Source organism: Phoca vitulina, unplaced genomic scaffold, assembly GCF_004348235.1.
Source record: "Phoca vitulina isolate PV1807 unplaced genomic scaffold, GSC_HSeal_1.0 scaffold97, whole genome shotgun sequence".
In the NCBI taxonomy this organism is placed as follows: Eukaryota; Metazoa; Chordata; class Mammalia; order Carnivora; family Phocidae; genus Phoca; species Phoca vitulina.
Genome location: NW_022589800.1, coordinates 1619120 through 1636572, shown reverse-complemented (window position 1 = coordinate 1636572; position 17453 = coordinate 1619120). Strand labels below are relative to the sequence as shown.

The following is a 17453-nucleotide window of genomic DNA, read 5'->3' as shown; positions in this document are numbered from 1 at the left end:
GCAACTTCTTTCTGGCATCTGCAATCCCTTCTCCATCATCAAACACAGCTCCCAATGCACACAGGGAGGTCTGCACTCAAGGCTTTAGAGAACTGCTTCATTAAACAACTCAAACTGATTAAGTAGCATGTAATAGTAAGTTCTCAATGAACGTCAGTTAAATAAATAAAAGAATGACTAGATTCATCTGTCAAAGAGGAGTACAATTTGAATAAAAGAGGTATGAAACCAGGTAACATGATGCTTCTGAGTATTTGAGGCTTGCTACTTTCTTGTTTGTTTCTAGACGCAGGTACCATGAAGTTCTAGACTAGAGATGTCTTCTCTTAAAACCACTCTAAGTCTGGACTAGGACTACAAAGACATGGGGGGATGCTGGTGAGATTGACCATTTTTATGCCCACTTCAACATACCATTTATGAGCTTCTAGCTTTTGCTGAATCTGGGGCAATCTTGGGCCCTAGGACTCTGAGGGGTGAGGCTCAGTCTAAGATTCCCCTGTGATTGTTTCTCCTTCTAACATCTCTCAAACTTGTATTTTGAATACCTTCTTACAGCAACTGAACTAAGCATCTTGGAGAAATCCCAGCAAATAATCACCAGAACTCTCAGCTCTGAAAACAGGGATCTCAGGCAAAGCAACCTTCGCTTTCCCACCCCCACCCCACCTTTGGCCATGGAGACAGTTATACGGGGGCCCGGGGAAAGGATTAGGGAAGAGAGGCAACCTATTGCCCGTGCTGACCATGAGTTCACAACAGTCAATGAGAGATCAGAATATCTATAGCTTCACTGTGTTTTAGAACAATTACTAACATAAGGAGGAAGTGAATCCAAGGGGAAATTTGTAAATACCCATGAGACCAAGAAGTCCCATTTTCTAGAAAGGGCAACCCTCCTACACTGTTGGTGGGAATGCAAGCTGGTGCAGCCACTCTGGAAAACAGTATGGAGGTTCCTCAAAAAGTTGAAAATAGAGCTACCGTATGATCCAGTAATTGCACTTCTGGGTATTTACCCCAAAGATACAAATGTAGGGATCCGAAGGGGTATGTGCACCCCGATGTTCATAGCAGCAATGTCCACAATAGCCAAACTGTGGAAAGAGCCAAGATGTCCATCAACAGATGAATGGATAAAGAAGAGGTGGTATATATACACAATGGAATATTATGCAGCCATCAAAAGGAATGAGAGCTTGCCATTTGCAACGACGTGGATGGAACTGGAGGGTGTTATGCTGAGCGAAATAAGTCAATCAGAGAAAGAATGTATCATATGACCTCACTGATATGAGGAATTCTTAATCTCAGGAAACAAACTAAGGGTTGCTGGAGTGGGGGGTGGGATGGGAGGGATGGGGTGACTGGGTGATGGACACTGGGGAGGGTATGTGCTCTGGTAAGCACTGTGAATTGTGCAAGACTGATGAATCTCAGATCTGTACCTCTGAAACAAATAATGCAATATATGTTAAGAAAAAAAAAAAAAAAAGAAGAGGATAGCAGGAGGGGAAGAATGAAGGGGGGGAAATTGGAGGGGGAGACGAACCATGAGAGATGATGGACTCTGAAAAACAAACTGACGGTTCTAGAGGGGAAGGGGGGTGGGAGGATGGGTTAGCCTGGTGATGGGTATTAAAGAGGGCATGTTCTGCATGGAGCACTGGGTGTTACGAACAAACAATGAATCATGGAACACTACATCTAAAACTAATGATGTAATGTATGGAGATTAACATAACAATAAAAAAATTAAAAAAAAAAAAAGTCCCACTTTCTCCAAAAGATGTTTTTGGACCACAAAGCAGAGAGAATTATTGGAGCTTTTTTTTCCTTCTTTAATATAGATATCTGGTATGAGTCTCCTTAACACTCTCTAGTTGTTTTTTGTTTTGTTTTGTTTTGTTTCCAAGTCCTTTCAGAGAGGTAAGAAATGACCAGATTCCCAGTGAATAGCCTTGTCACTTGGCTTCACGTAAACAGGCCTGGTGAGTGGAGAAGAGATTTTTCCTGCAATAACAGGAGAGGAAAATTCCCCGCAGGAGGCTCCTTTGTGTTGCTCTGGACACTCCCCCTGCCTTTAAGGGAAGACAGAAGATCCATGAGACCCTGAGACCACGGTCTTGCCACCCCCTTCACTAACATCATCTTGCTTCACAGCGTCCTAGACACGGCATCATACACATCAGACCAGAGAGCAAGCGACTTAGTCCTTTGTTGGGTCTAAGGCCAAATGACCCAGAGTGAAGAGTCGGGAGATATTTAACGTGGACAGGAAGTCCAGACTTGATCAGCTTGAGATACAACTTCTGAGAGGTCTTCTAGGTTCTGGTGTATCACAATTTACCTCCACCTCCCCTTTATCCCCACCCAAGCTTGCAAGGGCTCTGCAGAGAGCATGAACCTGGATCTTTAGGCCCCTGTGAACTAGCTGTGTGACTGGAGAAAGTCACTTGCTGGTGTCTGAGATTCCATTTCTTTGTAAAAAGAGGGGTTTGGACTAGGCAGCCTCTAAGCTTCCTCGAGCCCAGACATCCTGTCCTTGGTGACTTGAAAGCCTACTTCCCATGCAGTGACTACACAGGCTCAGAGGCTCAGAATGCATCCCCAAGAAGTTCCGGGGTGAATTCTCCCTTCATCCTCCACACATTGTCTTCACTGTGCTCTTCCATGGATCCGAATCTCAGAGTTGTCTGAGAATTCGTCTACCATTCATTTCTTCCCATTTTCTTCCTTCCCATACATCGCTTCTTTCATAAGGAATGTGGAACAGAATCAGGGCTTAAATATTTTGTGGTGCTCTAAAATACTGCATTTAAAAAGATATGTTTTTATTTTTATATACATAAAATACTTTGTCTATGCCAGAGAGGGAGTAAGTACATTATACCAGTGATTAAAATGGAGATAATCCACCCCTGCTTCACTCTTAAGGCCTCTTCTGCTACCTCCAATCTCTTACTACCTTGGTCTAGGCCAGTTCACAGAGCAAATTTTCTTTCCCACAGTTGCTGTTCCAAAATGGCTGCCACAAATCATCATGAATTCCCAACATTAGAAAATGGTTTTTTGAAAATCAACTCAATTAACTCCCTACTGGTGGCCAGGGAAAGACAAATTCCCTTGGTCACCTCAAGCATGCAAACTCAGACAAAACATCCACCTTGTCAGTATGTTGGGGAATTGAGTGCTTGAAGAAAAGTTCTGCTCTTTTTCTCCTCTCATGAAATGGGAAGTGGGACAACAAGATCATCTACTTGACCCCAGAGATGGGAGATTTACGTTGAGAATGGCAGAGGCACCTGCCAGCCTGGGCCCCTAGATAACCTCGAAGAGTGGTCCTGTCTTCCTGCCTGAAGTTGTCTGCCCAGCTCTGGACAGTTAGTCACCAAGCTCAAGTCCCCACCTGGTGCTTCATCAACCTCCATAGCATTCCCACCCCCAAACCTTTTACCTACAACTGTGCCCAGGATCACTATCAAGTTAGCTTGTACACATCACTTGTAGCATCCACACTCTTTCCCTTCCTGAAAAGTGGAATGACATATCCTCACATTTAGCCTTCCCCGTATTTGAAATTTTAAAAATATCACTGAGAGTGGTCAGCAATCTCACTGCAAGGTAATTGAATGGAAATCCAGGGCTGCAATGCAACTGAAAATTGCTCGCAGAAAAAATTCTGAAGATAAAGGAATGACTTCTTGTGGATTCTGAGGAAAGTTACAATTTTTATTTTTTTTCACCAGTTTCCAAGAGGATAATACTGTACTACTACCAACTAAATGGAGCCACAGGAAATATACTTCAATTAATAGGTTGAATTTTTTTTTAAATTGAAATATAGGAGCCACTGGCCTTCAGCCCTCACTAGAATATGTCAAGGCTAAAAATCTGGGTTCTCCGCTTGCCAAGTGCTGTTCTAGAAATGGGATCCTAAAACACTACAGATTAGGACCCTCAGAAAACAGATTCTGAAACAGATTGAAATGTGACAGGGTTCTTAGTGAGTGCCCTCAGCACCAACACCTGTGTGAGAGTGAAGGCGGCGGACCCCCGCAGAGGGAGAAGCTGAAATGCAATGTAGTCACAGCAGAAGTCAAACCATTGCACAGACAAGAGCCCTGGAGCTGGGACGGCCCTTTGTAATCACCTTAGATCGAAGTCCGGGGACCGGTCTTTACACCCTGAAGTAGACAAGTCTTTGGAGGCAGGGTGCCCTGGGAAGATGTGTGACTCTGGAGAAAGTAGCTCTTCAGCAAGAACAATTTCCAAAGAGCCACTCAACTGACCGCTGTTGGCCCAGCGCCCTCCCAGCAGCTTGGGGGAATGAACGTGTGGGTCCCGAAGGTGTGCCATCTGAGTAGGGTAGCACAGCACCCACTGAGTACAACTGCACTAGAAGAGAGTGAAGCCCCGGCCATCAGACCTCTACTTAACAGCTTTTTATCTGGATTAAGCAGAATCACTAAGCCCAAAATTTTTTTATAATTTCAACTATTCTCACAGCAATGCACTGGTACTATCATTTCTAGAAATATGGACATGGAGGCAAAGGTATCTTTGGTCTCCAGGTCACCTTCACACACTAATGTTCTTTGCCAAGTCAGACATGTTAACTGGACTCAGAGACTTTGTTAATTTCCACTGCCTTGTCCCATCCCCCGCAACCGGCAGACCTCAGGACACTCTCACAAGTGATATCTTGCCTGTGCAGGGTCACCCCATGGTGTCAGCTTGATTGCGGGGACCCTAAGAGCTGTGTCTGGAACTCAGGTTATGTATGCTCATTCCTTGGTGTAGAAAGCCAGAGTGGAGCGGAAGGATGAGGGAGAAAGGACCCACCAGAGCGCACATGTTCACCTTCTGTGATGCTCAGATAGGAATGCTGTTTTTAAGTCAGTTTTTAAGTTGGGGGTATCTCAGAAGAAACTTCTGAAGATTAACCTCTGCAGGCTTAGGAGCTTACCAGGAAATTTTTTATTTAAGTCAAGCTTCAGACTTCTGCTCATTAATAAGTGTTTTCAGAAGTTGTAGTTAAAGTGCTTACATTCTTAACAACCTATCAAAGAGTTTAGGTCTACCCTGCAAAAGAACTATGCTTTGCTTGGCTCCTTCCAGCTTCTGTGCTTTTCACTCCCAGGTTGGAAACATGAAAGGTGTTGAACTTTTCATCATGTTCCCCTTTACATCTGGTGTTTTCTCACCTAGCCATCTCCAGACAGTGGACGAACCACCTCTGTGCTCTCAGTAGCTGATGACTTTTTGCTTTCCCACATTTGCACCCTTCATTCCAAGAAATGGCCATGTAGGGCAGTTCTACCACTTGGAAAGTGTGTATCCAACCCCCTGAAGATTCCTCAGGCTGTTTTGGGATATTAGCAATTAGCAAAAACAGATTATGTGAAAGTCCTCAATGTCCACAGAAGAGAATATGCATGTGTCTCCTCACTTGTTAAAAAGTTTGCACAAACTACTCTACATCCCTACCAACAACAGTGAAAGTCTTTCTCAGGTGGCTTCCAAATACTTTGTTCATGGGCTTTTTAGAACGCTGCTGGTTTTGTGTCTCAGTGGAGTTGTGTAGCTGTGTGCACGCATGTATGACAGGACACAGCTGGGAGTGACCCAGGCAGGTAAATCCTTCCCCTCTAGTCTTGAGCATTTGCCAAGCCATTTTTTTAAAGATTTATTTATTTATTTGTCAGAGAGAGAGAGAGAGAGAATGAGCAGGGGGAGGGGAGAGGGGCAGAGGGAGAGGGATACGCCAACTCCCTGCTGAGCATGGAGCTGGATGTTAGGCTCAATCCCAGGACCCTGGAATCATGACCTGAGACGAAGGCAGATGCTTAACTGACTGAGCCACCCAGGTGCCCCACTGATTGATTGATTTATTGATTGACTGATGGCAAGCCACTTTTTATCCTCTCTGAAGGAGGGCATAGGAAACCATGACAAACTCAAATGGAAGCCCACAGTTTTGGTCCCTTTACTTTAGTCTATTCTTCTTGATCTTGTATTTGGAAGCATTACTGAAACAGCATAAAACCAATATATATTTACAAAATCAAATAAAAGTCTTTCAATAATCTCTCCTTGTTAAGAGGAAAGGAGCTTCCACCCCACAGCTCTGTGCAGAGCATCTTTGACATCCTTGTTCCTCAGGCTGTACACAACAGGGTTCAGCAAGGGGGTGATGACTGTGTAGGTCACGGAGATTAGTCTGTCCTGCCCCAGGGAACTCTGGGACTTGAGCTTGAGGTAGATGATGGAGGCGCAGCCATAGTGGACGATGACCACCGTGAGGTGGGAGGCGCAGGTGGCAAAGGCCTTCTTCCGGCCCTCGGCTGAAGTGATCTTAAGGATTGTGGAGATGATGAGGATGTAGGAGATGAAGACCAGGCCCATGGGTAGGACTAGGACACAGACACTGACAACAAAGTTGATGATCTCGTTGACAGTGGTATCAGCACAAGCCAGCTTTAGCAGGGGCCTCACATCACAGAAGAAGTGAGAAATGACAAAGGCGTCACAGAAGGGCAGGCCAAACACAGATGTTACCTGGACAATGGCCATGCCCAGACCAATTCCCAGTGATCCGCATGCTAACTGGACACAGGCCTCTTTACTCATGATGACCGAGTACCGTAGGGGGTTGCAGATAGCCACATAGCGGTCGAACCCCATGGCCGTGAGCAGGAAGCAGTTGTTGATGCCGAAGGTGAGATAGAAGAAGAGCTGAGTGGCACAGTCTTGGACAGCAATTGGCTGCTGGGGGCTTAGGAGGCCAGAAAGCATATGGGGAATGATGGCCACAGTGTAGCAGGTCTCAGAGAGGGACAGCATGCTCAGGAAGAAGTACATGGGGGTGTGGAGGTGACGGTCCAGATGAATAATAGTCACGATGACAATATTGCCAGAGAGAGTCAGCAGGTACAAAGTTAGAAAGAGAGCAAAGAAGACAAGCCTGTGCTGCCACCCAAAGGTGGAGAACCCTTCCAAGAGGAACTCAGTCACAGCAGTGGAATTTGGCATTGGCATTGAGTGGGGTCTAGGTCTGGACAAAGGACAGGTGTGCTGAGCCAACTGTGAAAGAGAGCAGGCTAAGTCAAGGCCTTCAGTAAGAAGTGTGTCCACTGGCTGAGCAATGCCCTGGACCTCAAGGGTCATCGGTATTGCCTTTGCCCACTCTCTTCTTTGGTTCTACAGAAGTGTTACCCCAGGACGCTGAGACTGATGGCAGAGAGAGATCTGAGAGAAAAAGTAGAGACAGAGTAAAGGAAAGATGAGTAGAAGTAATTACCCAGACATCAGAGAGGTGAGTCCAGGTGAAGGAAGAAGCTCAGCACTATAGTTCCTCCTCAAACACTCTTGAATTCGCTGGGAAGGATCCAGCGAGGAACAGTAACTAAGATGGAAGACAGAATATAGCTGAGGCTGATATCCTTTCAACACTGGTCAGAATGCACTGTCACTGCCAAATGCCCCAGCACCATCCTGCAATGACTTCTGCTCCTCCAGAACCCTATCTAGGTCCTAGGCTTCACTTCCCTAAGCCCTGAACATAAAACTCCCCAGTGATCGTGAAAGACTAGAAATGGGAGCATTTCAACAAAAAGTTTCTCCTGAAAACCCTGCACCAAGTATCCTCTAGGGCCATGGACAATGGTTTGATAAGGCATGGCAGGTATTCAGCTTATCGTCTTGAATTCTAGCAGAAAACAGGATGGAACAAATCCAAGGATATCCCTTCAAGTAGGGAATGGGTTTTCCTAGTGTGAGAGCAAAGATAAAATTCATCTAACTGGAGAAGGACCAGATGTTCTATTTTTTCCTTCAATTTTGCATATTCCAAGTTGAGAGAGGGATAGAAATGAACTCATCTCATGTTAGCTCAGAACTGGAGACTATACAGTGGCAGGTTTAACCTTGTCTTTAAACCCATATCTACTCCTGATAGAACCCACCATGTTTAACCATTACCTCCATTCAGAAAGCTAAGAATCATCCTTTTCCATGTGGGAAACAGTCCCTCCTGAAATTCTGTCCTTTCTGTCCCCTCCTCCCTGTGCTTTCTAACAACACCCAACTTCTGAGCACAAATAATCATTCTCTGTAGGGACTGCAATGGTCTCCCATGCAATCAAGCTTCCTCATTGCAATGACCTTGGTCCAAGTCCAAGCCTGCCTCCTGAATGTTGTCATAACATTCTTTAAAAAAAAAATCTGCTTATGGGATTCATCCAAAGAATATGAAAACACTAACTCAAAAAGATTTATGCACTCTTATGGTTATTGCGGCATTATTTTGCCAGCAGCCCAAGTGTCCATCAATAGATGAATGGATAAAGATGTGGTGTATATACACAATGGAATATTACTCATCCATAAAAAAGAATGAAATCTTGCCATCTACAACAACATGGATGGACCTAGAGAGTATAATGCTAAGTGAAATAAGTCAGAGAAAGACAAATGCCATACAATCTCACTTACATGTGGAATTTAAGAAATAAATGAACAAAGAAAAAAAGAGATAAACCAAAAAACCAGACTCTTTATTATAGAGAACAAATTGATGGTTACCAGAGGGGAGGTGGTGGGGGAAGGGGTGGAATGGGTGAAATGCACACTTACGGTGATGAGCACTGAGTAATGTATGGGAGTGTTGAATCCTCTATATTGCACACCATAAACTAATGTAATGCTGTATGTTAACTCTACTGGAATTAAGATAAAAAATTATAAGATCTGCTAATGGAGATTTCCTGCATAAATCCCTTCAGTAGCCACTCAAAATTTTAAGCATAATATTTAAAATCATTTGTAAATCAAGTATAGTAATACCTCTTGGAATCACCATATTAGAGGGGTTAGTGTATTTGAAGAGTTTAACACAGCACTGGATAGGGGTAGGGGTCTTCAGGCCAGCATTCCAGGATTTATAAACAAGCCTGTGATTATCCAGCCTTGATTTTATAAATTTCATCATTTCCCTTCCAATTGCTCATATGGATTTTTCATGTGCTTTAAAAATATTTCTTGAAGTGCACTGACCAGATCCATGTACTGCTAATAAGTACTATTCCAACACAGGTGTGGATCTGGTAGAACAAGATTTTTAGTTTTGCTTTTAATCCCACTCTTGAAGATGCCCAACATTTTCCTTCTCCCTTAGATCACAGTGGCCCATCCAGCTAATATAGCTAAGAAAAACCTGTAGTGACATCCAGATTGCGTTCCCAGGTTATAATGGATAGTTCGGAATCTGTCACTAGAAAACCACAGTTTTCATTATACTTGCACACTTACATTGAAATTCATCCAGGTTATTCTTATAACTTAATTTCACTGTCCTGGCAAAATATTTTACTCATGCCTATAGCCTAGAATATTTCTGTTTCTTTCCTCCTCCAGACCATTAGTCAGTTCTAAATTACCAACACCTGAAACAACTCTATTCCAGCACCATTATGCAGGTAGACCCAGCAGAAAAACCAGTAAAGGGGCACAGAGTGGGATGGGGAAATGAGAAACACTGGCAAGAGTAGGATTACTCATTTAGGGTGTAAGAAATGGAGGTGAAGAAGGAGAGAGACAAAAAGGTAGGGGGGTACAGATGGTCAGCAACCTCGAAATTCAGCTTATCTTTGGCTTTGACGTTACTACCCTTTCTTCCTTTCAAATAAATGATCAAAAAAAAAAAAAAAAAGAAAAGTGAAACAAAGCCTGTCCCTGACCCAATCTTGGATGAATATTCTACTTACATTTTTTCTCCAGGGAGAACTTTTTTCTCATTTTTCTCTGACCTTTTTTTTAAGTCCACTGTGAATAATAAAATTTTGCTTCAAATCCAAGCAAAACCATTTTTTCAGGGGATCAATGTGTTGAGTACATCACGAAGTGTGAGTGCAGTGCTGGTATCACGAACACAAAGATAACCAAGCAACGGTCCTTGCCCTCACGGAGCTTAGATTTCTGAACAGCTTTTTGAACGGGACCCAATTAGAGGTCCCTCAAGTCTCATGTCCCTCCTCTCTCCATTAGTTCACATATCCATACTTCCAAGATGATAAAAATCTCAAGATTCGCGAGGAGAGATCGTGCCGCCCCTTCTACAGACCGTCGCCGGCTCCGTGACAACTCCACGACAGTCAGCCCGCACCATCCCGCAGATACGGAAGCAAAACTCACCAGCGGTCTGCTTCTCTGCTCTGCTGAGAGTCACAGTCCTCCACTCGGGAAATGTGACTGCCTGCAATAAGAGATATGTTTTGTTTTGTTAACTAATAGTTACAAAGCATTTCCCAGATTTTTGTCAATGCCCTTCCTGAAATTATGTAAAATCCATCAGTGACTTGAGTTTAGATCACTGTAAAAATATTGCTATCCTACTAAAAGTCTACGAATTTTCTTATCTGAGGGTTGCTAACATCTTACTAAGCAGAGCTGTGGTTTAATAGAACTCCTCCTTCACTGGCTAATCTTGAGATACCACCCAGAATGTGATACTGAAAGGGAACTAGAAAGGAAAGAAATAATGCATCGCCCCATCTTCCAATGCCTGGGCCTACAAGTGAGGGACAGAACAAGCCACACTAAGTTCCTCTAGATTCCCACAACCTCCTCCGACAGAAGCTCCTCTTTGGGTCACAAAGCAGTAACTCTGGCTCGAGGTTTCTTAACAAGGTGCAGATTGCTTGTCCCAGACTCCTGGGTCTCTCTCCCCAAAACAGCACTGACTACTCCCAAGTGACCAATAGCAGAGGGCACAATCCAAACAGCATGGTGTCTAGAGACCTCATTACTCAGGAAGTTCATTTCCTAATCCCGGGATTAACATTTTGAGAGATAGAATTGGCTTGGCTATTAGGAGAAATCTCTGGGGTGAAAAGGCTGATTTCAAAATTTGTTAGGTTGGGCCATGGTCCTGCTAAGGTATGTGTCATACTTTCTGTCCATTTCTCTGGTGCCAAAGGAGAGGCGCTTAAGACCTTATGGAAATGGTTCTTCATATGTGGTGCAAGGGAAGCAACAACTGTCAAGCAGGATTTAAGCATGGACCCCTGCGTCCGTGAGCAGAGGGCTGACCTTCAGATATCCCGCTTGAAGCCAGTTTAGAGTCCCAGGGCACCCTCAGCAATCCAGGCTCTGACTTCTGTTGTAAGAACTTGAAACTTTTTTAAAAAGTTTTAACTTAAATTCCAGTTAACGTAGTGTAAAATTAGTTTCAGGTGCACAATAAAGTGATTCAACACTTCCCTACAACACCCGGTGCTCATCCTCAGTGCATTCCTTCACCCCCATCACCTGTTTCACCCACCCACCCCACAACCACCATCAGTTTCTCTACAGTTAAGAGTCTGTTTCTTGGTTAGCCTCTCTCTCTTTTTGCCCCGTTTGCTTGTTTGTTTTCTTTCTTAAATTCCACAGATGAGTGAAATCATATGGTGTTTCTTTCTCACTTTTACACCTTTTTTTAAGTTGAAGTATAGTTCACACCTGATGTTCACATTAGCTTCAGGTGTGCAACGTAACTATGTGTTATGCTGCGCTGGCCACGAGTGCGGCCACCATTTGTCGGCACGCAACACAGTGACCATATCGCTATGTCTTCTATGCGGTGCCTCTCCTCTCCGTGACTCACTCTACTTTTAACACATCTCTCTCATCTCTGCTCTGCTCGCCGCACACCCTGCATCATTCTGGAGCTCCTGGTTCGGTTTGGCCAAAGGCCTCAGCCTTACCCGGCCACCTTCCAGATACCACATCCATCTTACCACCCACAGACCACACAGATGGAGCTTTAAACGAGGTAAAAGTTGGCACGCAGCTGTCACGTATTTTTAACTCTTTAATCATATTCGTTGCATTGATCTTACATTCCTAATTCAATTGTAAGCACCTTTAAAGACTCTCATCTCTTCTCTCAGGGTACTTACAGCTGCTACTAATCAAAGTAATTACTAACACTTCTGATACATGCTTCTTATACGCTAGGTACTAAACTATGCAATGTACATATTAACTGAATCCTAACAATAAATCTATGAGGCAGCATTACCATATGCATCTTCAGAAGAGAAAACAGGCACAGAGATGTTATGGAACTTTCTCTAGGACACGGAGCTGATAAAGGAGAAACCAGGACTTAAACCGGAAATCCAGCTTCAGAAGAAATACAAGCACAAGTCTGGACACAGAGTAATTCTCCATAACTATTGGTTGGATGGAATGTAACTTGAAATTGTGCCCAACGGTGGTACTGCTGGTTACAGTGATCCAGGAAGGCAGCTTGGTTATGGTGGAAAAGGAGCAGATTAGTTCTGTTTACCACGCTTAGTGTCCAGATCTGCCACTAACCTGGCTGGCGTTTGGATGGACACGTCTCTGATCTGGTCCTCCTTCTCCATCTGTGAGTGAGGATGTCACAATGTGACAATGGTGAGGACAGGGATGCCTCGCCAGATGGTGCCCTCACTCTGCATCCTTCACGTGGCTTCATGTAATGCACAGTAACATGATGCAGTAGATAGATATTGAATATTACTATCCCCATTTTACAAATGAAGAGACTAAGGTTAAACAAGAGAAGTGGAATAAGTGGGCTTTCCCAGAGTCCACCCCACCCCCACTCTTCACATGCACAGAAAATCAAAGGACCGAATTCTCTCTCTTCCATCTCCAAAGTGATGTCAGAATGACTATAATAGATGGTGTATCTTCTAAGTCAGTAATTGATTGAGGGACCAAGATTCCATAAAGAAAGGACATAGAAATTTTAGCCTAAAACCCACTGCTTGCAGCTTCTTCAAGGAGCTATATTTGTTGCTTTCATCAAAACACTAAAACAAAATGAGAACATCTGGCTTCAGGGCTACCCTCTACGTGAGAGGGTAAAGTGGAAGTGAACCCTAACAAAAACTAGAACCAGCTTCAATCTCACTTAATCCCTAATTACTAATATGCTCTCCCCCCTAGTCTAAGTACCTGCTAGGAGGTAAAACAGGAAGATCATGAACTGTAGAGACTCAATTTATCTCTACAACTTTCTCACACAGGCTGGGGATGAGCAAACCACTACCCGCTGACCCAGGAACCCGCCATCTCTTTTCATTTAGCCTACAAGCTGTTACGATGGTCTTTACATTTTGTAATGATTGCAAAAAAGTTTAAAAAGGAATACTATACAGTGGCTAACTGAACATAAGAAAAAAATTTTAAAAAAATACTATTTTGTGACATGAAAATTGTATGAAATTCAAATTTCTGTCACCATAATTAAAGGTGTTTTCTTCTTTTTGTAACCATAGTCACACTCACCTGCTTAGTACCACCTGTGGCCGCTTACGTGGTACTATTAAATGGCAGCATTTAATAGCTGCGACAGAGACTTTGGTCCACAAATCCTAAATTATTTACTATCTGGCCCCCTTCAGGAAAAGTTTGAGAACTCCTAATATAAAGTGTCCAGGATGTAATAAAAATGCACTAACCATACCAGGACAAAAGACCAAAGGGCTAAGAATTAAGAAGGAAAAAAATAAAAAAGTCACTGTATTAAAGTTATTAGATACAACTCAGATAAATAGATTGTGGGAGCGAGTCCTAAAGTGACCCACAATCAGTCACATCCATGGATAATCCATGGATAATCCTCTTGAGTGTGGGCAGAACTGTGACTTGCCCCTATCCAACAGAGTACAGCACAGGTGATGGGATGTCACTCCTGTGCTCATGTTACCTCCTATAAAAATCCATCTTAGCAGACAGGAGCAAGAGACCCTCTCTTGCTGACTCTACAGAAGCAAGCTGCCAAGTTTTGAGAGGACTCCCAGGAGGTCATGTGGCAAAGAATATGGGCACCTTGAGAGCAAACGGAGAAAACACAGCCTCCATCCTAGAACCACAAGGAATGAGTTGTGCCAACAGCCACATGAGTTTGGAAAATAACGCCAAGGTCCAGAAGGAAATACAGCCCAGCTGACACTCTGATTTCAGGTTTGTGGGGCCCTGAGCAGAGGACCCAGTCAAACTATACCCAGAACACCTGACCTGTGGGAACTATGACATAATACATGTGTGTTGGTTTAAGCTATTACATTTGTGCGTATTTGAGAAATATGAGAAAGTGAATGTAAATAAGTCACATGTAAAAAATTGTGGTGATTTGTTATGAAGCAATAAAAAAACTTATTGTGTTGAAGAAAATAGGTGACAGATTGTGGAACCACACAGAGAACTGGAAAATATTTTTTTAATAAAGTAAAAACATCAGCAGTAAAAAATATAACTGAAACTAAGAACTTAATAGTTTAACAGCACATTAGAAAAAAAGTAGAGATAAAAATCACTGAATTAGAAGTCTGTCAGTAGAAGATATCCAAGCTGGAGCACAGAGAGGGGGAAATGCAGTATATATCGAAGAGTGAAAGAGCCATACAGAACCCAGCGAAAGGTCCAGCATGTGTGTAATTGGAGTTACAGGCGGACAGGAGAGAAAGAATGTATCAGAAGCAAGAGATGAAGAAACATGGCCACGAGTTTTCCAAACTTGAGGAAAACATCAACATACAGAGTTACCCTGAACTACATGCAAGATAGCTACACACACCTCCCCACCCCAAAAAAATGGGTGTAGACATATTGTGTAAAATGGCTAAAAGAAAGATTAAAAGAAAAAGTCTTAAAAGTAGCTAGAGGAAAAAAGATACATTATTCTCAAGGAATACCAGTAAGACTATGAATTGGCTTCTTAATGGCAATAATGAGAAACAGAAATCAATGGAATGCCATCTTCAAAGTGCTGAAAGGGAATGACTGCCAAATGAGAAGTCTGCACTCCAGAAAATATCCTTCACGAAGAAAAAAAGGCAAAACGAAAACAGCTTCTGAAATGGAAAAAATTAGAGAATTCCTCATCAGCAGACTTTCATTAAAGAAATATAGACTTCTTCAGATAGAAGGAAAATCCAACCAAATGAAAATAACCAAAATAAATTTTAAATAACAGAAAAAATAAATGTATGGAAGTATCAATTAATATTATGCTTAATATTATCCAATAAATTAATGTCTTGTGGATATCTAAATATTTGTGGAATTAAAATACACAACAATAACACTAAAATGGGGATAAATCAAATTTGGATTTCACAAAATCTTTCCTTGGTCCTTGAAATGCAATCTATAAAAAAAACCATTAATATGATGTATAAATGACAAATAAAAGGAAAAGGAATAATAAAAACACTTGGTTATTCCAAAGTAAGATAAAAAGAGACAAAAAGTACATAAAAAATGGGAAAAGTAGAAAACAAATCCTAACTTGGTATATTTAAACCCAAAGATATCAGTAATTTCATTATAAAATGAAATGTAAATTTCATTACATGTAAAATGAGAAATTATAAATTTCATTATATATAATAAAATTTAAATTTCATTAAATGTAAAATAATAATCCAATTAATGGGAAAATATCATGTAAACACTAATCGAAAGAAAATTATTGTTTTATGTAAATATCAGAAAAGAAGACTTCATGTTTTAAAAATTTGAGGCTGATTTTATGACCTGATATCTGGAGCCTGGAAAACATGCCACATGTACTCTAGAAGAATAAGTATTCTGATCCTTCTATGTGTAGTTTTCCATAAACGTCAGGTCAAGTTGGCTGACAGGGCTGGTTGTTCTATAAATTACTAAAATCGAATTATTGAACTCTCCAACTGTGCCTGTTGCACTATTTCTCCTTTCAATTCTGTCCTTTTTGCTTCACAGATTTTGGGGCTCTGTTCTTAGGTGCATATACATTTATAATTTTGTATCTCCTTAACATACTGACTCTTTTATAAGAAATATATATGTCTCTTGTAATATTCCTTGTCTGAAAGTCTATTTTGTGTGATATTAACATAGCCATTTCTGCTCTCCTATGGTTACTGTATGCATGGTGTATCTATTTACAACCTTTACTTTCAAAGTATGTGTCTCAGATTCTAAATGTACGTCCCATAAACAGCTTATCAACTATATCTTGCTGTTTAAAATCCAATCTGACAATCTTTCCCCTTTTGTTCTGAGGATTCGATGTATTCACTTTTAATGTAGTTAAGGCTGTGAATGGATTAATGCTTTTCCTTTCGCTAGTTGTTTCCCGAATTTCATGTCCTTTCATTTCTCTTGTTCCACTTTTACTGCCTTCTTTTCTGTTAAAAACTTTTTTATTGTACCATATTGATTCTTCTGTTGATCTTAAAACTAGATTTTTTTTTAGTGTTTGTCTGATGCATAATTAAATTATCACAATGTAGTTCAGGTTAACACAGAGTTGATTTCAACGAAATACAGCAATATGGAAATATGGCTCCATTTCCCCCCCTTACTCCTTTGCACTATTACTGTCCTATAGCATCTTTAATTTTTATAAATCCAATTTATAAATCCATATGGTATTATAACAATATAACTGTTTCTAAATAATGGTATTTTTAAAAAAATTACTACGGGAAGAAAATTAAAAGGTAGACATAAACACACACATACACACTCCTCTATGATGACTTATATATGTTACAGAGGCAGCATTTCTGGTTTTCTTCGTTCTTTCCTATGGAAACAAGTTATTGTCAACTGTCATTTCCTTTCACCCTAAAGAACTTCTAGTATTTCTTAGATGGTAGGTCTGCTAGCAACAAATTCTCTCAGTCTTTGTTTATCTGGATACACTTTAATTTTTCCCTCACTTTTCAAGGATGTTTTTGCTAGATACAGATGTTTCTGTTGTTGTTAAAGTCTTTCCTTTTGGCAGTTTGAATGCCATTTCACTATCCTGTGGTCTCAATTGTGTTTCCTGTTAAGAAGTCAGCTATTAATCATAGTTTTTTCTCTGTACATGGTGAGTCACTTTTCTTTGGTTTTCAAGATTTTTGTCTCTGTATTTGACTTTCCGCAGCTTGATGTCTTACATATGGTTCTCTCTGCATTTACCCAACTCAGGATTTGTTGAGTTTCTTGAAGCCATTAATGTTTTTCATCAAATTTGAAGTTTATAACCATTATTTATTTAAATATTTTGTTCTGCCTTGTTTTCTGGGAATCCCATTACACCTATGTTGGAGTGTTTACTTCAGCCTACGGATCTGTGAGAGTCACTTTGTTTTCATTCTTTTGTTTCTGTACTTCAGACTGGATTATTTTTTTTTAATATAATTTTTTGTTTGTTTAAGTAGTCTCCACACCGAGTGTGGAACACAATGCGGGGCTCGATCTCACGACCCTGAGATCATGACCTGAGCTGAAACCATGAGTCGGATGCTTAACTGACTGAGCCACCCAGGCTGCCCCTCAAGACTGGATGGTTTCTACTGTCAATTTTTGGGCTCCCTGGTTCTTTCTTCTGCCGTCTTACTTCTACTGTTGATAGCATTTCAGTTATAGTTTTCAACTCT

General features: G+C 41.5%; 1 protein-coding gene across 1 annotated transcript; it reads right to left on the bottom strand.

The window, feature by feature from the left end:
• Positions 1-6099: 6099 nt before the first annotated feature.
• On the bottom strand, positions 6100-7041 carry LOC116627396 (olfactory receptor 10J3-like). Its single transcript, XM_032397152.1, has one exon. It carries the CDS (start codon positions 7039-7041, stop codon positions 6100-6102), a length of 942 nt encoding a protein of 313 aa, XP_032253043.1.
• Positions 7042-17453: the final 10412 nt, after the last annotated feature.

Coding starts and splice junctions, on each gene's coding strand:
- LOC116627396 (XM_032397152.1), bottom strand. CDS start 7,041: ATGCCAATGCCAAATTCCACTGCTGTGACTGAGTTCCTCTTGGAAGGG.